Source organism: Canis aureus, chromosome 1, assembly GCF_053574225.1.
Source record: "Canis aureus isolate CA01 chromosome 1, VMU_Caureus_v.1.0, whole genome shotgun sequence".
NCBI lineage: Eukaryota > Metazoa > Chordata > Mammalia > Carnivora > Canidae > Canis > Canis aureus.
In genome coordinates, this window is record NC_135611.1 from 12,105,988 (window position 1) to 12,129,204 (window position 23,217).

Genomic DNA, 23,217 nt, shown 5'->3' on the forward strand with positions numbered 1-23,217 from the left:
TAAAGGTCCAACTATGGAAAAACAAAACAACATAGTAAATTCAGTGACAATTTTAGTGTTCAGGAAAATGCAAAGGCTAACAAAGAAACTACCTGTGCAGTCTAACAAAGAAAATAGCTACAATATTCTCTGGATAGATGTGCAACATTTAATACTGAAACTGTATTTTAAAACAACTGAAATTCTTTCTGTTCATTTTTTCAAAATCCAGTAATAATTTAGTGCCAATCATTCATAAATTTTTCTTTTTTTTCTTAAAATATTATATGTATTAATTTCATTGAGAGAGAGAGAGTGCACATGCACAAGGCTGGGGAGCATAGGGAGCCCTATGGGGCTCAATCCCAGTACTTGGAGATCATGACCTGACGTTTAACTATTGAGCCACCCAAATCCCCCAAATTTGTTTTTTTCTGAAGTGCTTTCAGCTTGGTTGAAAAATTACCATATACGTCAACAATTATGAATAACTATGATAACAATGCATAACAAAAATGGTGTTGGGGTGGGGCCCCTGGGTGGCACAGTCTGTTAAGCATCTGACTCTTCATTTTGGCTCAGGTCATGATCTCAGAGCTGTGAGATGGAGATGCACGTTGGGCCCTACACTGAGCATAGGACCTGCTTAAGATTCTCTTTCCCCCTTTGCCTCTCCCTCTGTTTCTGTGTGCACTCTCTCTCGGTAAATGAATGAGATCTTTGAAAATTGGTATTGTGGCAAAATATTTAGGCAAACATTAGAATGTTAAAGTATCTTGCCCCATATTGATGAAATGTTTCCACTTATAAAATAATTGCATCTGATTGATAACTTTCTCATTAACTGTGAATATGACCATAATCTCTCCCATTCAAGTTGTATTCTGTGTAAGTAAAGGAAACTTCAGGCTCTAATTTTTGGATCATCTCTTTCATTTAGGAATTCAGATACAAATAAATTAGAAAGGGTGAGAACAAAGTTGGGATGAGAGAAAGCTCAGGAAAGAGTTTACCCATCAAGTTAGAAGGACGCAAACATGAAGTCAACACAACCAACTTCAGACAACATGACTTTCCAATTTTTAGGAAAGACTGAAGGTGAACAATTTTTTGAAAAAATATTTTCAAGGTATATTTCCTTTTCATCCAAAAGCAGTGATTGACCATAAGGTGTCCTAGGATCTGATGGCCTAATGGCCATTAGCTTGCTATATGAACTCCTAAAATCCTTGAACCTAACTGTATTTCATTTTCCCCCTCTGAAAGTTTAGGTTAAAACTGATTTCTAAGATGCCTTCTATGATGAATACTCTGGAAACTTCAAGGCATCCCTTTCTCTCATCTTACAAATAGCTTTAATTTGAAACATCACTGGCACACAAACTTGGCATACAGAGAAGCACCTTTTCTTTAAGGGTGGAAAGCCCAGGTGCTTAGATTTTATCCTTAGACTGAACTAGATCTCAAGGAGTTCTTCCCTATTTCTACCCTTCACTTTGTTTTTTTTTTTCTTAGCAATATTTATTCAGAAGTATAAAAAGGTTGAGTTCCAAATCCTGGTATCTAGTGTCACAAAATAAAATTCACCTTGCTTCTTGAGGTGTAAAATACGAGTCACTTGTGCACTAGAAGTCATGATCCATGCTGGGCTGTGCATCTCATCCACACCTCCCCCACCCAAATACTCAGTCATGTTGGCTTTGGTACATGTTGTGTGAAAACCCAGAGTCTGTGATTGAGGAGACAGAACCAAAAGAATATGAAAAGTCCAAATTGTCTGCTTCTAAAGACTCAGTAAAAAAGACTAAATTCAATTCTAAACAGAAATACCAGTATTTGAACCTACTGATTACTGAGCCACATCCTTACGGAGAAATAAAAGCCAATGGTTCCCAAATGAATTTCGGTAAAATAGGCTGTTTTGACTTATATTTTTATAGACTTGGGGAAACTTTAAGAAATGAGTAAAATATATGACATAAACACCTTATCTTAAAAAGTGGAACAGGTATTCCTACTTTGGTATCTGTTAAAGGAAAACGCTCAAATTTTACTAAATTTTTATGAAATCCACAAAAGTTATAATCTTACCTTGAGATATATGTACAAATACACACATATACATACACATACACTCATATCATATGCAAGAATGTAATCTAATAAAACTCTATTTCACTTATTTCTGGCGACAGCTAGGTAATGATTCTTAACTAATTACATCCATCAAGCAACCTAACTTTCAAGGAAGCCCTAGGTCAAAGGTAAAAGTATATTCTAACAATGAAATAGGTTTCATTAGATAGATAGCATTAAAAAACAAATAAAAGGTAATTAGCTGTTGGGTATGATTAAATTCTGGAGAATACAATTTTATCTTACTCTTTTGAAGTATGATGTAATCTAAATTGTCCGTGATAAACTGGTGAAGTTAAGTTCAAAAAGAGTCATCCATATACTAACTACCTTTGTACTGGTTCCACCTTTTCCTAAATTTACTCTAGTCCTTTGTGTTCTACTTTAATCAGGCTTTAGCTGGGAATTACTATTTCTAATGAATTTCTGAGACTTTCTGCCACCTATGTGAAGCTAGTTGAAAAAAAATTTTTTTTTCTTCTTTCTAGATTTATTTGGTTAGCTGAAGTTATTGAAGACAGTAATTTCATTTGTATGGAATGACTTACAGGGTATTAGTAACTAGGTCTTAGATGGTTAATAGGTTGAGAGCTCACTTCATCAATAACACTTAAAAGTTATTGTATGTTCAGTATATAGTAAGAACATGATTATCTCATTTAATTTTTACAACCACCTTACAGTCTAGTTCTATTATTTTCCCCTTCTACATTAAGAAGCCAGCTTTGTAATGTTCCCCTGGTGAAAAACTAGTGTATGCTGGGAGCAATAATAAAAGCTAGGTTTACCTAACTCCATAAATCTTGTTTTTAAACATTACACAATGATGACTCACATTGCCAAATTCTGCCCTAACAAAAATATATTATAAATGGGTTCACAAATTATATTAGACCCCAAGAAAACTCACAGAACAGTCTCAGATGTAATATTAAATGCTTGTTGTCCTTGCTGTAGGAAGCTGTATTATGAAAGACAATGCAGCTAAGGAATAAACCCTTTACCCAATGCCCATCTTGGATGTCTCCCAATTTTTAAAAGGGTACTGCATAATCTCTTATAAAACTGGAATTCTAATATATGTTATAAATCTTATTTAACCATGCACTAAAGTAATCATGGAGAGTATAATTAAATATGTTAATTCTTGGGAAATTATAACTCTTGAATTGCTGAAATTGAAATCTTTTCAAATCTGTGAATAACTTAAAAATCTACCTTAACTCTTCTCTGAAAAGAGGAGGGATATAAAGCCATCATTTCCAAAGTAATCACATTATCAAAACAACTCAGAAAAGATTCTGGGCTAATATATCTCCTCTGTAGGGTATTTTAAAACAAACAGCTGGGATGTGGTAAATTTGAGAAGAAAAATCAATTTTAAACAGTCATTTAACTTCACCACTGCTTTAAAAATGAAACTGATATATATATACATATATATATATGTATATATTTCTGAGTTGTATTTTAAATATGCCATTGGAAAGTGTGGCCAACGACCACGGGTTGCTTGTGGAACAAAACACCATTGAACAGAATATTTGCATATGTTCTCAGAAAGGTGCTGATGGCAAAAGAAAAAAGTCACGGTATATGGTTGGTGTGACGACTCTTGCAGCACAAGCCCTGAAAATAGTACCTACCCAGTAATGTCAAGACACAGGCGAGGATGGCGATCAGGGCTCCCGTGCTGAGGCCGGCAGGGAGGACATAGGCCTCCGCATTGCAAGTCTGGGCTATCCCATCGGCATCGCAGTCACAGACACGGATGGTGAGGGTGTTGGTGCTGCTGAGGGAAGGCGACCCACTGTCCACGATAAAGATCGGCAGATAATAAACAGACTGTTCTTGTCTCCGGAAGCCATTTCTCCTGGTGAGAATGGAAGCTGTGTTGTCTAGGATAAAGAAAGCAAATGTGTAACACGAGATTTCTGAGGGACTCAGTTGGGCCAAACTTCATCTGATTTAAGGGGGTGGGGGGCTAGGTGAAATAGGTGAAGGGGATTAAGAGGTACAAACTTCTAGAAGAAAAACACACACACAAATTCATATGATTTAAGTCATTCTGTTTAGTGTCTTATTAGTTCTATTTTTTGTTAGCTCTATTACCCAAAATGAGTTCATTTTAATACATTTTAATGTATTTACGTCATACTACAGTTAGGACCAAAGGGAAGAGCTATAAAGTAAAACTGAATATGAAAATTGTCATTCATCACTTATTAATTGCAACTTTGTAAAAATTACACAGAGAATACCCTTTTATTTCTACATTTCAAACCATACACTCACAAAGAGGATGATTCAAATTAACAGGTTAAATATTTTTGCAGCGTCATCAGATAGTACAAATAAAAAGCCCAATCTATCTCTCTTTGACAAATCCAAACCCAATATAGAAACAAGCAAAATGAGACAATCCAGCTTTTTTTGAACTAAGTATACATAGATATGCAGAAGGGGAAGTATTGTGTAGTTTTTAAAATCCAAATTGGTGTATATCCTTACCCAAACCCCATGTACATAAACATTTGTCAGTGATAAAATAGGTCATTTGTATTTAATTTATATTCAATATTCTATCTAACATTTAATTATGAAACTTTTACCGGTGATCAATGAGTCTGTATCACATAACTGTGATTTCCATATCAGAAATAATTTTTTATCTACCAGCAATTTACCCAGCTAACATCTTAATTAACTAATTAGAGAATTTATGTGATCCTTTAAATTTACAGCCATAAAAACATAAATGAGGAAAAGAGATCATAGTTTCATCTAGTGCACTTTAATATGTATCTCCTTTCGAAGCTATTAAAAAGATATTTACCCAATGTTTATCATAAAAGAATTAACAATGCTCTAATGAAAGAGCAAGCTGAAATCTATTCCATCCAAATAGCACAAAACAGGAAGCTCACAGGAGACTGGAGAAAACATATAACCCAAAATTACAGATGTAGCAGAAAGAAAATTATTCGATTTTCAGGTTCCATCTGGTAAATTTTTATGTAAACAAATCTTTTATTTTAAGACATGAATTTGAGGTGTTCATTAAAAATATGTACATGAAGTTGCTGAAGGATATTGTTTTCACTATATTTCTATACACTTAATAGTATCACACACGTGTCTATTTCTTTACCTCCCAATCATTAAGATATTATATGTATTAATGATTTGATACATAAAATTTTTTTCAGAGTTGTTGAACTGTAATCTAACCTGTTTGGCTTCAAGGAGTGTGTGCACACACAGACACACAATGAATTGAGGCACACATGCACAAGTGCCCAGTATGTGGAAGAGAGCCCTATGCTCAGGAATGAGATCACAAAATCCATCATGTTCTCTATGTAATTCCTCTGATGGAAGATAAGAGCTGATCTTCTCTTATGCAACATGTTTTCCTCCAAGATAGATGCTAGGGAGGTCTGGGCTTGACTCAGGGAAATCTTTCTATTATGTGGCAGTGGGGATGTCCTATAAATCCATACATTTTAGTGCATGTACTGTCCAACTATCATGGTGGTACTGGATGATGACACATGGGGGATATATTGAGACTCTTCTTGGGAATGTCATAAAACCCCCTCTCTGCATTTGTGCTGGATGAATCTAAGTGCTGAGAACTGTCCCAAATATGATTAAGTCAGAGAGTTTGGGATTACCCACACAGAGAATGCTCTTCCTTTTATATTACTAAAGGGACAAGATAGTGTTCTCATTTGCAGAGAGTGAGATCAGGAAAAATTCTATTTTCAGACTGAATTTTTGAGGTCAAAGTTGGATTTTCTGCACTAAAGAAGATGGTATAACGTCCACCTCCTGAGTAAGTCTTTTTAGATGAGCCAATGTTTGACTCGCAAATCTATTTCTACATTTTTTCCCCTGGAATCTTATTCACATATTCAAACTGAAGGAATTATATTTCCTGTATTGTTAAGAAATACTCCTCTCTCTATATATATCAGTTGCAAATGCCCTTCTGCAAAAATAAATACCTTGAATGAAAACACCTGTGAATAAATTCAAAATAAAAAAAAGATAGGTTCTCCTACTTCCTTTAAAAGTTCTTATAATTTCCTATATGCTGTCTATATGTCTATAATTATATATATAATTGTCTATATGTTATTTATATATATGATAATTTATATATGCCTATGTGTCAGTCTATATACATTTATAAAATGTAATTATTATATAAGGATGTCTCTGTGTGTGTGTGTATATATATATATTTAAGCAAAACCAGAATATACTTACAGGTATTTGTCAAAATTGTTCATAATGACACTTATGGAACTGGTAAGACTGCTTATTTACTTTTGAAGCTTCAAAATGAGATTTAGGATGACAAATTCTTTCGTTCTTTTTATATTTCCTCACATAAGGAATATGTCTTTTAATTATGTGCATGGATTAATTCTATTTTCATGTTAAAAAATAAAAGAATAACCGATACTACTACTAAAAAGTCAAGTTGATTTAGGTTGAAATCAAATTAGAAATACCAATTATTTTCTTAATGTCTCAAATCATACCTATGTAGTATAGGCTTATTAATACATTTAGCTGGACCTCAAAGGTCTAGAAGAAAAGTCAGAGAGAGATGAATCTGGCTTCTTCCCTATTTGGATTGAGGCCTGAAATGATTTAAGTAGCAGCTGCTGCTTCATGACAGCAAATCCATAGATAAAAATTACCTGAGGGGCTCATTGCCCTTTAATTAACGTCCTTGCTAGTATGTGTGTGTATGTGTGTGTATGTGTGTGTATATGCATACATATCTCCATAATCAGCATTCCTGAGCAAGAAAAAGTAGTTGTTTAGAGAGTCTGTACCTGCTGCCTCCACTGGTGACAATAGTACCTTACCTTTGTTGTCCTTCAATGAAAAGTTGTGGTTATTTGTTGCATCAGTTGTTAAGCTGAAATAAAACTGGTGTCCATTCGATGGCTCATCTTTATCAACAGCACTGATCTTCTGGATAACCTAGAGGTGGAGAATTAAAGCATGAAAGCATGTTGCTGTGCTCTGCTATGTTTTGTGTGACAGGACAGAGCAATTTTATATCTTATAATAAATATCATCTTCCTAGGAGGAAGGACCAGATGTACTAACATGAACCTAATCTAAAAAGAGCTTTGAAAAACAAATCATGTCCCTTTGAAAACTCATGTTTGCATTTACTTTTGTGAATCTGAGAAATAAGCTGTACCAACTGATGGCACCAGCCCAGTTCACATCACAGAATACCGCACAATATGGATGAGTAGAACAAATCACACCAAGATTAAACTATACTTAATTCTTAGAAGTTCCAGGTATGCAAGCCCTGTTGTGTAAAATGGGAACAGCCCAATCAAGTCTCATATGCTAGATTTCTCCTTAAAGGAGGAGTCAAAACCCTCCACCATTTACCATGGCTTTTATAATGTTTACCTTTCTTCCTGAGAAACTTCATCATCCCAATTAAACCAGAATTTTAAAATTCCTTCAATATTAGTTTATGCCACACATCAAAGTGTTAGTTTTGCTGAGACATGCTGATTATGTTTTATCTTAAAGCTGGAAGAATTTCAAAGGCAACTGCTGCTGGATATTTTTATAGAAATCACAAGCTAGGAGCCTGGTGTGCTGAAAGCTCTTACCTGCCCTGGCTGGGCATTTTCACACACAGTGGTTTCATACTCCATAGCAAATTCGGGGGCGTTGTCATTGATGTCGAGTATAGTAATGGCCACATAGCCTCTTCCAACTTGAGATGGATTCTCTAATAAGGAGGAAAATGTTTTATCATTTCCTCTGAGGCTAAAGTTATTATTTCATTGCCATTTTACTCAAGCAACTCCTATTAAAAACAATTAGAATCAACCAAAATGGTTGATCTCTCTAAATCATGATTCTAATACGAAAGTGACTGAACTTTGAATGGAATGTAGACACATAACACTAGACTTCAAGGGAGCAACAGAAAATTTGATCCAAATGTAGTACATGTGTGTAGTTATTTGAGTCCCTGATGAGAAAAATCATTGAAAGAATGAACAATAAACTATGAATTTCAACATTCTTTGAAGCTTGAGTGCAGATTTGTATGACTGTACATATACATTGCATATGCACATATACTATATATGTAGATAATATGCATAACATATAACATTTTATATTTTATAACATTTTATAATATTTTTATATTTTATGACATTATAAAGAATTATTATAACATAATTATGCATTGTTCTTTACATGTTTTCCTTAACAGGGGCTAAAATTACTTCAATGTCAAAATGAGAATCTGAGTGTATTAGTTATAGATCAATTTAATACTCTTTGTAAGCTACTGGACCAACTCTAAATCAAAATAAATGCAGCCTAAAAAATAACACTACAGAACAACAAGCAGCCCTCTGAAGGTATTTCAGGCCCATTATTTTACAGTAATCTCTTTTCAATAACTTTTGAGTGTCAGCAAATAAAATTAGTGAATATAAATATATTTCACAGGTTAAAATTAGAGATTTTCAAGATTTTGCTTAATTTAAATAAGCACCCAATACAACTCAAGCAGAAATAATTACCAGATGACAAGCCATTCTCTACTCTCAATGTCCTCCATCCTAACATAATGTTAAACCTTACAACTTACGGCTCTCCATTGCAAGAACTGTGATATTATGAATAGCATTTGTCTCTCGATCCAAGGATTTGGCAGTTGTAATAACTCCACTGTTGGCATCAATATTGAAGTATCTCTCCAAGTCTGTGTTTCTGTCAATTGAATACCTAATTGAACATTAAAGAAGAAAGAAAAAAAACTTCAATATTTATGTTTGATTATAATTTGCTAAATTTATTTCATTAATTGCATAGCCAACCACCAAATCCTGCTGACTCCACAATCTGTTATAGTATTAGCATAAATACATGCTTAGTCTGAAACTTCACCAATGTTATAATATACTTGGTTCACAACTGCTTGTCAGTAATCTTTTTGCTTTTCTGTCAGTAAAAAATAAACACCCTAGTATAGTTATCTTCGCAGTGGATTTGAACTAATAAAATAAACTTCAAATTTATTTTATTATTATTTTGGATTCTCCAAATCACTTACTATAGATTTAGTAGTCTTTATCATGGTTATAGGTCCCTGTAAATGAACCATCTATAGACATCTTGCCCTTTCACATACGCTTAGTAACATCATTTATCTTGACAATAAGCCTGATCTTAATCCCTCCATTTAAAAAAAAAAAAAATCTCACTCAAGATCTTGAACAGGATTCCGTAAATATATTTCAAGGTAGAACTCTTAAAATTACATGAATATTTTGGTGTGTAGAGGCATTTTCTTAAAATATCTGTCATCCAAATATTAGTGAAAAATGACTGTTCCACCTGAATTCTTATTCCATTATACTCTTATATGTTCCATACACAAAATTTGCCCACCTCCCACTACTGGTTTCAAACACCATGCCCCTACTCCCAGTAGTTCTAGTTGAGTGAAGGAACCTCATTTAAAGACATAATTAAACAAAAGAATAGACAAGCAAACACATACCCAATATAACATATTTAATGTTTCCATAGTTCTCCAACTATTATTAGAATCATCTACTTCTAGCCTGCTGTACTACAAAATGCTAGACATATAGCAAGGGAAGAGAAGGCATGAGAAAATTATAAAATTAATCATAAACCAACAAATACTGTCTTTATCCAGCAATAGGTATTTGGGTATTGAGAATATTAGGAACTTCTTTCTCTTTCGGTTTCTATTTTCTTGATGCCAAATGAAACAAAGTTATCAGCTGAGGGAGCAAAGAAGAGAAGATAGTTTGAGAAAGAAGGAGAAGTCATTTTTTAGAAATGACAAATATATATAAATATAAACACACAAATGCACACAGACTAGAGAATGTATAATAGAATGGCTAAGCATTGTGGATTTCCACTTTGAAATTACATTCATCAATTTAATGAGACCAGTCATCCTCTTTTTCTGTTTTGCTCTGTTATCATCCATATGTTTGAAGGTGCACAAAGAACATAGGATTGGGTTTAACAGTCATGGACAATGGAAGGAGAGACAGGGGTATAGATGATAGAGGCATGCACACAAGAGTAATAATAATGAAGGCCCACAGTATGTAAGTTGCTAAGGAAGAACAAAGGAAATAAACAAGGGACCATAGATTGATATCGAGAAGCTTCTGACAGCATCAGTAGATTGTAAATCCCTATCAGGTTGCAGAATTCCTAGAGTGGGAGGTGGTGGACAGGGAGATTCTTGAAGCAGATTTTCAATAGTAGCATATATATAAGAGCTGACAAGTCAAGAGTATTTTATAAAAATATACGTCTAAATCAAGGCAGAAGAACATCACAGGAGTCAAGAAGACCAAGGAAGTAAAAGGAAACATGTTTAATGAGTCATCAGTGTAGTTCAATCAGTGACCAATCATCATGCCAGGAGTTACTCTAGGAAAGAATAAAATGCTCCAGGGACTAAAATCCTCAATGAATTAGTGTGATTACTGTATATTTGATGGTTGATATCAACATGGAAGATTCTAGGTCTGACGACGCATTCCACAGAAGAGTTGAGAGCTTTGCAGGAAAAAGAAAATCAAATTGTTTGAAACGATAATGGCAGTGTAAACAAAATGTACTCATACTTCCAGGATCTCTGTGTAGTACGTAGGATATGAGAAAAATAAATATTGGCTCTTTCCATATTCTCTTTCTTACCATCCTTCTATTATAACTGTCTTCATTCATGTCAAAATCAAACCGTTCCACTTATTTTGCACATCTCATCTGTTCTGACCTCAAAAATGTTTTTCCTTGCAATAAGATATTTTTCCTCTGTACTTTATTTGAATTGAAAGCAAATATATTTTCTACTTTCAAAAACAAATTCCCTCCTTGTGTGTCCAGTTCATTGTTGGCTTTCTGATCAAATCCATCATTCACCTCCTCTTTGTTTTCTTCTTACTATCTCTCTCACTCAAATATGACTGATCACTGATTCCTCTTTAAAACACATTCTCCATTTGCTTTTATTAGTGTCACATATTTTTTGTGTTTCTTCTTACTGCTCCTTTGCCATCACCTTGGCTAGTTCACCTTCCTCTCTGTGACTTTTTCTTACTTAAACTCTCTGAAAACTCTCCTGCAGGTCCTCTTCTCTTCTTCATATAAAATGCTTTTCCTTTGCAATTCACACAGTTCATGGCTTAAGTAACTTTGATATTTTTGATTACTCTCAAATTTACATAAAATATCCTTTGCCCATCAGACTTCCATATTGAATTACCTGCTTAATTTGACCACATGGATATACATCATGAGCTGAAATGCAACATGTCCTAACTGATGTTATAATTCCTACAGTTTCCCAAGCCTCCACCTCTCCTACTCTTTCCCTTCCAGGTAAATGGCACCACCAATCACTTGGTTGTTGAAACTAAAAATCAAGAATTGGTTGGTGACTTGTTTTTCTCTCTTACTCTTGCATCCACTTTCTCAGCAACTCCCAATGACCACACACTTAACCTAGATTTTGCATTTTTTTATTCCTTATCATCATACTTAGAGAAAACCAAAACCTGATCTCCTAGGCTATGATGAAGGGTGTCAGGGCAGATGTAGGGAGAGAATGAGCTGTTGGCTTGAGAAGAGCTGGAAGATCTTGGCAAGGACACTGTCTAGAGCACTCTGAATGGCACTTGTGCTTCTTAACCACAGGGACTTGGGATCACCTAGGATTAAAGGTGTTTCCTATTTTCTACCAGTCCCTCTAGACATACAAAAAACTAGATTTTATATATGTGGCACTCACTACTGTATAAAGTTACTTGAGGAAAGCAGTCTCTCAATCAAGAGAAATAAAGAAAATATGGGCACTCTACAGAGTGAGGCATACCACAAGTCTCTCAGGAAGGCTGACTGAGCCAAAAGAAAACGAAGACTCTAAAGAAGTTTGAAGGGGCACTATCTTTGCAAGTCTGGACCCACTGGCCTCAGCCCTGAGATGTTTGATGGCCTGAATCAACTAGAGTCTGAGTAGAAAGGATCAGTGTTTCTCTAACCACATATTAAGTGAACTTCAGTGCATCTTCTGGTGCTGTTAGGAGTGTGTGGACTCATCATGATATCTCTAGGTTCTGCAAATCACAGCCTAAAAAACTTGGCCTTTGTCAATATATGTTGGAGTAACCACTTAGAGAAATCATTTCTGTATTTTTGTTGCTACAGTAGTTAAAGCTTCTGGCCTATCCATTTATTAGACAGACAGCTCAAAATCTTAATATCCAACCCCAATCCTTTTCCTGGGAGTTGTAAACTGCTCTAGATACCTGCACAGCATCCTCGGCTCAAACTCAATCTCAATATTTCTAAAAGCAGATCCATCAGCCTTTCCCCCAAACTATCCCTCCTTCAGGATTCTTCCATTTCAGAAAGAGTTGAGTATTTAAAGCATAGTTTACATTTTTTTTTCTGAATCCTCAACTATGAAAGGTCATGTGTGATGAAGACTTCTATTTCCATACCTCCTACTCATTTGCCATTAATTCTTATTAATAGAGCCCTGCTTCTGTTAGTGGCATCCATGTGTTCAGCTGAGCATTTGCTAGTCTCCTAGGTAGATGTGCTATTCGTGTCCTTATACTGAAGTTTTAGCAAATGAGATGAAGAGAGTTGAGTAAGCATCATGAAAAAGTCCTTAAATGATAACAGAGCTGTTAATTCAGTTGGTGTTTGATTTCTGCCCCTTCCCCTCTATCTCACCTGGGACATGAACACAATGGGAAGAGATCCAAAAGCCATCTTGTAAATATGAGGTGATGAGTGCTTGGTATGAGAAGCCAAGGCCCTTGATGACATTATACTGCCAAATTATCAGTCCTTGGGTGCATCACAGCTCCAGACTTCTCATTAGTAAGTCATTAGTGTTAAGCTTTGTTGCTACTAGCCAAGCACAATTTCTAACTAGGGCAAACAGGTACTATTATTGTGGTATTTCAGTATTGGATACTAAAGTCTCACAGTTGGTTGTGGATGGAGCCAAGATTCAGAACCATGTCATCTGAGCCATCTTTCCATTATTTACCACAGTACCTATAAATGAGCTTTTAGTACCTGCCACTTACAAATGCAGCTTCTTTTCACTTTTCCCCCAATACTCTCCTATCTAACACTGTCTGTCAAACTGATGTTTTAACTGATTAATAATAAGATCACATGTGCCTCCATTTCTATGCCTTTCCCCATGTTGGTCCTCCTATACTCCACTTTTCTTCCTTTCCAGTTATTGCAGTCCTGGGATTCCTTGAAGATAGTCCTCTAGTATTAAAGCAGCAAGCCTTTCTAATTACATCAAAGAAAAAAAAAAAGCTTTTTTTTTTTTTTTCTCTTTTTACTCAGGGTGTCTCTGAGGCCTCGGACATGGAGCAGGCACAGAGGGGCTGTCTTGGCTTCTCTAACTCATCCCCGTCTTTCCCATCTTTGAATGCCCTTAGAGCCTTCACTCCTGAGACTTAATTGCCATCCTGGAGAACCTCACTCCTGCCTAAAATCACAGACCCTCAGGCCTCAGAGGTTTGGGCTTCGCTTGAAAACAGCAAATGGTTCAGGATGTGGTTGATTTATTTGTGAGGAAAAGGAAGGCTCATGGGACAGGGTCCTGCCATACATTGTTTTGAAGAAAATGGGTAATGGTTTTAGAGAGAAAGCCCAAGAATAGTATCAGAGAGCAGAAAGGTTTAAACCTAAAAGCTAAGATTTTTAAATTTTTGTCAATCCAACAGTTTTCTTCACCCTCAATCCACACACCTTCCCTGTTGTCCCCATAGTATGTTTCTCTTCTATCACACCAGTAATAATTTCATGAAATATCATAAAAAATAATATAGTATAATGTGATGTGACTAGAAGTCCCCAGGATTCGAAGTCAGGAGATCCTGAGATGTTAGCATAAGGCTTGATCTATCAGTCATTTAATCCCTCAGCTCAAATTTATTAATCAGTAAAGTGAATTGAAAGGGAGAGTTCAAAAATTTTGTATGTGTCTGATCTTAGCAATTGTCCTATATTATCACAGATAGTCACCGCATATTTCTGTAACTCTAATTTCCCTAGGATCAAATAAAAAATTAGGGCACTTAGTACAGGGAAATCAAGGATGTACCTAAAGCATATTGCCAAGAAAAAAAAAAAAGAATAATTCTTAGTCAAAGCAAATTCTCTGAAATTTAGTTCATTAAAGCCATTCTGTTTTAAAAATATAACAAACACATATAATCCATAATTGGCCTTCCTTGGTTTGTATAAAGAAAATAGGCTGTCACTAAAATTCTTTAATGTTTAACGTAGTGAACAGTTGGAGGACACATATTTGGATCTCCGTGTTCCTTAGATCTTACATCTTAAAAAAATTATTTTACTTTAATTTAAACTAAAAACAAAAACCAAAGCAAACACAATTTACAAACTATGCTTTTTTAAGAAACCCTGCAGTATGTAGGATCTGTGGACTTTGTGCTCACGACCACAAACCACACAGTAGGAATTAAAGGACAAAATTTATAGCCACAACCCTGCTACTAAGCTACTGTACTTATTTGGGCTTTCCATTCACCATTTTTATACTCTTCTGTTTCTTTAGCTGCAGAATGAGAAAGTCCTACGAGATTATTTCTACTTTTCAGATTTAATATTAGATTTTTAAAATAAGTTTTTGTACACGATTATCTTCTACAGCTAGAAAACAAGAGGGCTGGGACCACATGTTATACATCTATATGTGCTCAGTGTTCTGTACATATGCTATAAAATGAATTCCTTAATAAACACTTGTTATCATTGCTGCTATTCCATCAGCTATGGAGATTGATTAAAACGTTCTTCCCAAGTATCATTCTTATTGCCCAGCTATTGATATGCATGTCAATGCTCTAAAATAGGATGTGTGGGTGAGTGAGCTAGATTAACAGAAATGTCTCAGTGCTACTCCCAGAATGGCAAACAATAATGTGATAAATATACCTGGACAAGTTGAAACAATAGAAATAGCTGAATGATTTGAGTTGAAACCTTAATCTCTCAAGAAATGTGTGTGTGTGTGTGTGTGTGTTACTGCAGGTTCTGATACATACTTTGCTAAAATTGAGGAACCACATTTTCTGATTGTGTGACTGGGGACAGATTTACTATAACGAAGGGCTGATGATGCTTGCTTTGTAGGACTTTAACAAGAAATGTCCTCAAAATAAAATACCAAGTTCCATACTTAGAGATATCACTGCATTCTCACCCACTTCTGATAATGGCAACTCAACAGTCCTATGGAGCCTTAAACCTTCCCAATCTCATGCAATCTTGATGGTACTCACAATCAAGATGCCCAGAACTTCCTGGGTAAGAGACGGGACACACGTCCTAAGGCCAAAAAACTTTCCAAGAAACCGTGAACCTTAAACAGAGGGCCACGAGAAAAGAAAAGGGTTGGCACGGGTTCATCCCACTGCCGCATCCTTAAAAGACTATTTGCCCATTCTTGCTGCTCATATTAAAAAAAAAAACAAAAACAAAAAACAAAACTGCACTCCTCTCTTTTCTGAGGACTGGCTATTCAGTTTTTCCTTTAGCTATGTGAGCTGTCCCCAGTTATTTCAATAAATTCTTTTTTTTTTTCAGTTACCAAGGCCAATTTCTGTTATTGCAACTAAAGAATGCTAACGAGATAAGTATAGGTCCTTAATCTTTCTACCTCACATATACTTCCTAAAGACTCACACCAAAAACATAACAGATTTTGTATTCTTCTATTCATCATACTTTTCAATAAGGATTTTAAATGTGGAAAATACTATAAGAGACAAATCAAGAGAAATGTAATCTTCAATAAATTCATTTTACCTGGAGTCTTCCAGAAAACTAACTCAGAAGACCTTTGTTTGGAGCAGAGTTCTAATTCTAGAGCAATATAATGTAAGATGGGAAAGTGGATCAAATAGATGAGGAATTCCCTATTTAACACATTTGAAAATTATCTCTGGATATTAAGCACATTACTATAACAAAAAAGCACATTTTTAAAATTTTCACCATACCTGAACACGCATGCACATATTTTTCATTTTTAGTGACAGTTATATTAAATTGGGTGGGATTCTGAAATGGATTATAGCTCATGTTTTTCTGATGGAATTGATTTATGCTACTGTTCACATGAACCACTATTTTTCTGTATGTTCCTAAGATTCTTAGAAAAATCAGATAGTAACAAATAATTGAGATTAAAATAATATGTACAAATATATGCATGCATACAAGCTCCTTAAAAAACTACACACTGAATTATTCAAACATCCCAAATGTGTTCATACTAGTCACACTACATAATGTAATACCTGATACTATTTTATCACCTTTTATCTGAGAACATACAATACCAGAAATGCCAAAAGAGCCTGCAGGTAAGAATCATTATTGTAGTATCCTTGAGCATAAATACAAACGTAGTTCTGTATTTAAATTGCTAGAAATGCTGAAAACAATCCCCATTAATTTTTATGAAACCCTCTTCACATCTGATCTTATTTGTAATAATATCATGTTTCAATCCATTGGCTATTTTTAGCATAGAGACTTTGGGCTTGCACTGCCTATAGAAGTAAATCTGCTGATTTCATAAAACAGCACTAGACTCTTAGGACATAACTAAATAAAACATAAACGGACTTTGCATAATTTTTTCTTGGTTTGTCAAAATCCTGCCATCTCTCAAAGCCCTGTTTATGCTATCCCCCCCTTCAAATAAAACCTCCTGTCCAGTGAGCTCAGGGTGATTACAATTTATCTTACAATTGGCCATGTTACAGCTTTCTTTCCTCTCTCGTTTTAACTTTTATGGGATCTTGTGTTTTCAACCAGATAGTAAGTTCCTTGAGGGTCAGAGGAAATGTTTTATTCATCTTTGGTTTTTCTGTCACTACTTGCCCCAGCACTGTGCACAAAGCAGATTCTTGATAAATGTATGTCGACGTACTACACAGTCCCCCAGTGCTGACATGAGGAATGAAGAGTGCTCTAGACTAGAAGCTGCTCTTACAGTGTCCACCATCTCACTGATGAAAAACACAGAAGTGAGGTTTCTACCATCCAGAAAGATGATTAAAATCACAAGTAGAACATGACCTGTCCTTCAGTTCAACAGACAAACCCTGATATTTGGCTTTTGGGGCCAAAATCTATATGAAATAGTAAACAACTACAAAAACATAAAGAGCCAGAAATATGCTGGACTCGGATTACCTACTTTTGCTTTCAAAAAAGCCTCTTCTTCTTCTTCTTCTCCGCCCCCCCCCCCCCCCGCTGCCGGCTAAGGAATGTCAACTATTATCTAATTTCCACTTTTGGTTCTAGTTTCTAAAGATTTTTTTTTCTTTTTTCATGAGAGACACAGAGAGAGAGAGGCAGAGACACAGGCAGAGGGAGAAGCAGGATCCCTGAGGGGAACCTGATGTGGGGCTTGATCACAGGACCCTGGGATCATAACCTGAACCAAAGGCAGATGCCCAACCACTGAGCACCCAGGCATCCCAGCTTCTAGTTTCTATATGGGAAGAGGAAAATAGGTATACATGACATGGTAGGGGAGGTAACCCATCTGTATGCTAGGCAAGCTATAACAAATATATAACATTTCATAATGGTGTTATATTCTGGATAAGCACTGGGCTCTGAGTTTTTAAAAATCTTTCTACCTACTGCTATTCTACTTCTAGATGGTCACAATGCTTTCATGGTGATGTAGGTACCACAGTCCCTTTAAAGAAAGGGCACATGCACAAAGAAGTTACTCATAGCTTTGGCTGGTGTCAAAAGTAGGTAAAAATAAAAAGTGCTGAGCAAGGCAGGGATCATGCAAGAAGAGGATCTCAATTTTGCTTGCTGGAGGAAAGTAAATATATTTCTTTCTAGAATTCTAGTTTCTCACTCCACATATTGGTAAATATTCCAAATATAAATAGCATATGCTAGATTTTAGCATCATACTACAAAAAAATGTCAATAAATTTAAATACTAATTATCTAACTTTGCGTCCTGGTTTACAATTCAAATACTATTGGCCTAATTTTAAGCAACTACAATGAAACAAATACTACTTTTCCATTCCTCTAAGAACCACAGTATTTCTAAAGGTGTGAGCACAAAGCTCACAACCCTGAGACTCTTCAGATTCTATCTCAATCTGGAAATTCACTTTTCCTAGGATCTTAGCAGACTATGCCCTCTGCCCATCCATTGACATTTGTTGAAGGAGGGCTTCCATTTTGATAAGTACTTGAGTGTGCAATACTAACACATATTTATGCCCATTAAACTATGTAATATCATCTATATATTGGAAATTATGTGACTACAAGACAAATTTTAATACAGATTGCCAATACAGTTGCTTGTAAAGTATGTCTCCTTCTTTGACTTACTGACCTTGCAACAAAAATGGGATGGAAACACAATAAATTGTAATAATAGCAATGTATAATGATAATACCTCCTAATACTTAAGTCATGATTCTCAGTTTAAAATTATCAGTTACTTTCCCTTTATTCCTTAATCTTCAAAAAACTTGGGATAAAGCAGGGGTAGGATTTGCTTTTCCTTTTTACCTGGCATATGGAAACTTAGGAGGCTAAGTGGCATCCCCTAGGTCACTAAGCAAATAACAGTGCTGAGAAGAGAACCAGTCTTCTAGAGAATGCACAAGAGTGCACACCTACTCATCAAATTATAGTATGAGGAATGTGGCCTTTTAAAGGAGACCACAAATAAATAGGAGAAGAGAAATGTATCAAAGACAAGTCCAGAAAAAAAAAATCAGCTACAAGTGACTGAGTGACCTTATAAAGATAGCATAAAAATATTTCAAGAATACAAGTATTAAATAGTAAGTCAAGAAATTAATTTTGCAAAAGCAAAAGAAATATGTACACAGACATCCAAAACATTTTAGTCCACTTTGAACAAAGGTTATACCTCTTTAATTGTGAGATATAGGTGTTCAAAAACAGATATAATACTAACCTCAACTTTCAGGTCACCTTCATTAGCCTTAAAAAAAATAAAAATAGGTAAAAATAAATTCCTGGCCAGTCTCTTTCATTGATGAAGGCCACAGAGATCTTTACCTCCAAGATCTGGAGGTCATTTCATCTCTAAGTGAAGTCAATACCCACTTAGTCCTCCTCTTCCTTCTTCCCCAAATTATTATATAATGCAGCATTTTTTCAAATAAATATTATAAAAAGTGAAATATTTATGTGGAGAGACATTAACAGGATGATACACAAGGAAATGGGTAAAGGAAGAAAAGAAGAAACAAGATTTCTTAACTTCTGTCATTCAAGTACTGAATTATGTTATGTAGTAGTATCTCTTTTTTTATATCCCATGCTTCATGAAGACATTCTTTTTCTCCCCATAAAATTAAATGATTTAAGCAGGAATCAGACTATTCAGGAGTAGCTGATCTATGCCTAAAATCATGTTGTGTCTGATTGTTCTTAAGGGAAGGAGAGTTACCTGTGTCTGTAAGAGATGTGATGCTATAACAAAACCCAAATTCAAGTGTGTGCAGGTCTGCAAGACTTGGTGGATGGGGCTGAGCTGGCCAGGAAACTGTTTTGACAATGAAGGCTGGACAACCACAGGGGGAAGGGAAGACTTATTCTATCTGCTACATTTGTGACTTTCAAATGTTCTATTGCACAGAAGATTATATTCTTAGGAATAGTTTGTGATCACTGTGTTAAAAATAGTACAGCCAATCCATATAGCCTGAATTTATTGTGTAGATAGGGAAATGATGAGTATGACTTCATTTTTGAACTAAAAATTATTTTATGCCAATTCTTCACTAGACTATGGTATTATCATCAGACAAAAGAGAAGGAAAGAGCCTAAGTTTACTATTTTATGGAGGTAAAAGATTATGCTTTTCTTAACTAAGAATCATTGCCTAAATTACAGATATTTTTCATGATACTTTGTAGTCAATGTCCAAACTTAGCTCAAAAGCATTTAGCATTGCCAGAGAGAGATTCAAACTAAAAAGCTATGGTTAGCTTGTAGGCTGAATATATCTGAATATAAAACGTTCATTGATTTTCTATTTTATCAGACTTTGTAATTGAAATCCAAAGTGTCACACTGAAAAGTTTCACTTATGAATGCAAATAAAGACATGTAACACAAAGAAATTTCTCTGTAAAATATTCACTTAAGACATAATGTATCCTATCTATGCACACACACATACTAACACATGCATACACAAAAACATACATGTAGACCTTAGGTTGTAAATCAGAAGTAAAATGTGTGAAATTGAATGTTGTGGTATTTTGAAATGTTTACCTATCATCACTCTTTAGTCATAAAGAGATCAATTGCTTAGAAACCATGTGCCTAGTCTTGATACAGGACTATTGGTAAAACACTTGAAAAAAAGTCCTTATAGATAGTCTTATTTAGTTTTTTGTAAGTAGAAACAATAAATTAAACTATCCTATCAGAACAGACCAACAGGGAAAATGATTTATTTAAAAGCTAATCCCTAATTTAAATTGTTTATAAAATGAGTTGTCTAATATACGCATATATCCTACAACGAGGAGATGCATCGCTTCATCTTTGAACACAGTCTGCTTTGAAAGAGCTCAAGATAATTGGTTCAATAGGAACAGCAGCTCTAGCTTGTGGCTGATAATGAATGCCTAAAAATATTGCTACATAATAATGGCCTTGGATAATCACGTGAAACATTTTTGGATCAGTAAAATGTTGAGTTGTTCTGATCCTGCTTTACTTCTGCTGCTGTGGCTCAATGCATACACAAAAATGGTCTTCATTTGCTATGAACCAAAAGCATCATAATACAGAAACATGAGTTGTGAATAAAGCGCACTGTTGTAAAATCGCAGAAGAGGAGAGCAATGAGATTTACCTCACAGGGCTGTTGGAAGAATCTGGGTCATGAGCTGCTACAGTGCCAATGATATTCCCAACTTGGGTAGCTTCTGACACCTCCATGGGGTACAGAGGTGAGGAAAACACGGGGGGCTCATCCACATCTTCCACAATTATCTTCACCGTTGTCGTGTCGCTGAATGGCCCCAAGCTGAGAAAGCGAGGGTCGGCATCTTTGTTTGCAGCTTCTATCCGGAGTGTGTAACTTGTTTTGGCTTCAAAATCCAGGTCCTGTAAAAGAAGTTATTAGGGAAATTAAATTACCAATTAAATAGTTAGCTAAGCAGAGCTTTTTTCATTTATGCATGTCAATAAGCACAAAAAGGACTCAGCCACGAAAATGCACCATCAGCATTCACAAATAATAAATAATAATGCCAATCGTAATCCTTGCTGCTTTTCTGGCTCACAGACAATGGTAAGTGCTTCTGAGCTAACTTAATCCACTGTGCTGCTGTGCATTGCACGGGCAAATGCAAGTCTTTAGAATATCATCTGAAAGACAACTGATAAGATTGAAAACTCTTTCCAAAAGAGACATCAATATAATATCCTTCAACCATGTAATTCAACTGTACTATCCAGGGGTGTACATTAAAAAGAAAGAAAAATATAACTTTCCACTGGATTTTTCATTTAAAAGGTCATCTTTATTGATTTCAGGGACTGCATTACAATCCCGAGCCTTTAGGCCCTCCAAAGGCAACCATACAGTTTAGGGGGGATGTGGAGTCTCTGCCCTCTGAAAATACAGCCAATTCTCAAAGAAGCACCCAGAATTTCTGTCTCCATAATTCTTCTACCCCTATGCACCATGTGTCTGTTTGTATTTGATGGTTGAGAGTTATAGTCCAAAATCTCAGTTGTGGAACTTTCAAAGAGTGATTAACACTGCCAACACTTTACTCAAAAATAGTGACCCAACTTAAACCATTTGGTAGCTTTAAAAAAGTTCTAAGAGCAATTAAATGTTGTCCTAGGAAAGCACCATCTGTGAAAAAAAAAGAGTTATATACACAATATGCTGAAGTTGTTTGTGACAATAAAATGCTTCTCTTTCTTCAAAGGATACAGAGTCACAGATTTTTATGACTTTCAATCTCAATCTCACCACTGAAAAACTGTCCCAAAATATTCCTTACATTTCAATGAGATGAAACAAAAATACTTTTTTAAAGTGAAGACATGGACTGAAATGCTATTAAAAGTAAAGCACGATTTGTGACATACTTAATTATCATTTCAACTTAATGGTTATGTAACAATAAAAGTCTTAGGGAAAAGGGGCTAAAATGTAATGTTGAGAATTGTAATTCAGCTTCATCTATTGTGTTCATGGGCATGGGTGTGCACACATGCAGGTATGTATTTATTCCAACCCACCCCAAAAGGTGTGAGGCTGACTAAAATAACACAATAATATTGTAGTTATATAAATAGAAAGTTATATATATATATATATGTATACACTGTTTATGTACATAGACATTATATGTATGCATATTTAACAGTATATATATGTACTATTTATATAAAACATAACATAGGCACATAAACCCATGTAGATACGAAATATACAAATATAGATGTGTGTGTATTTGCAGATATATATTACATAAAAAAGTTTCTATGGCTCATCTCTGATTAATACTGAGGGAAAAATACACAAATCAATACTCAAAATAAGTTTACAATACTGAGATCAGGGAGCATTTACTGAAATGTTTACTGGCTTCACATCTGTCTCATCCAGTAGATTGTAAGTTCCAGACTGTTTGCTTAATTGCTAGCACTCCCAGTGCCTATTATGAATTCAGCACATAGAAGGGACTCAATAAATTCTTGTTGAATTAGAAAGAAAGAAAAAAAAAAAAACTTGACCACAAATATCCAGGACACAGAGCCTTAAAATTAAACTATACCTTTGCCCTAAGGAATCCTGATGGCCAAAAGTAGGGAGTGGGGGGAAGGAAGAGTCAGGTACACTGGTTTTCTTGACCACAAAAAATTTCTTAGAATAGCGACAGGAAAATGCAGTTTT

At 35.2% G+C, this 23,217-nt stretch overlaps 1 protein-coding gene across 4 annotated transcripts in view; it reads right to left on the reverse strand.

Moving 5' to 3' along the window:
• CDH7 (cadherin 7) overlaps nt 1-23,217 on the reverse strand; it is a 124,896-nt gene that overhangs the window by 23,263 nt on the left and 78,416 nt on the right. For 3 of the 4 annotated variants that reach the window (XM_077886790.1, XM_077886870.1, XM_077886938.1), the window contains 5 exons: nt 21,154-21,407; nt 8,780-8,916; nt 7,779-7,900; nt 7,002-7,119; nt 3,762-4,013 (listed from right to left, as the gene is read on the reverse strand). In XM_077886790.1, coding sequence (XP_077742916.1) covers nt 3,762-4,013; nt 7,002-7,119; nt 7,779-7,900; nt 8,780-8,916; nt 21,154-21,407 — 883 coding nt within the window. Of the gene's footprint in view, nt 1-3,761; nt 4,014-7,001; nt 7,120-7,778; nt 7,901-8,779; nt 8,917-21,153; nt 21,408-23,217 lie in introns of those variants that run through there. The other variant, XM_077887031.1, reaches the window with a different exon arrangement.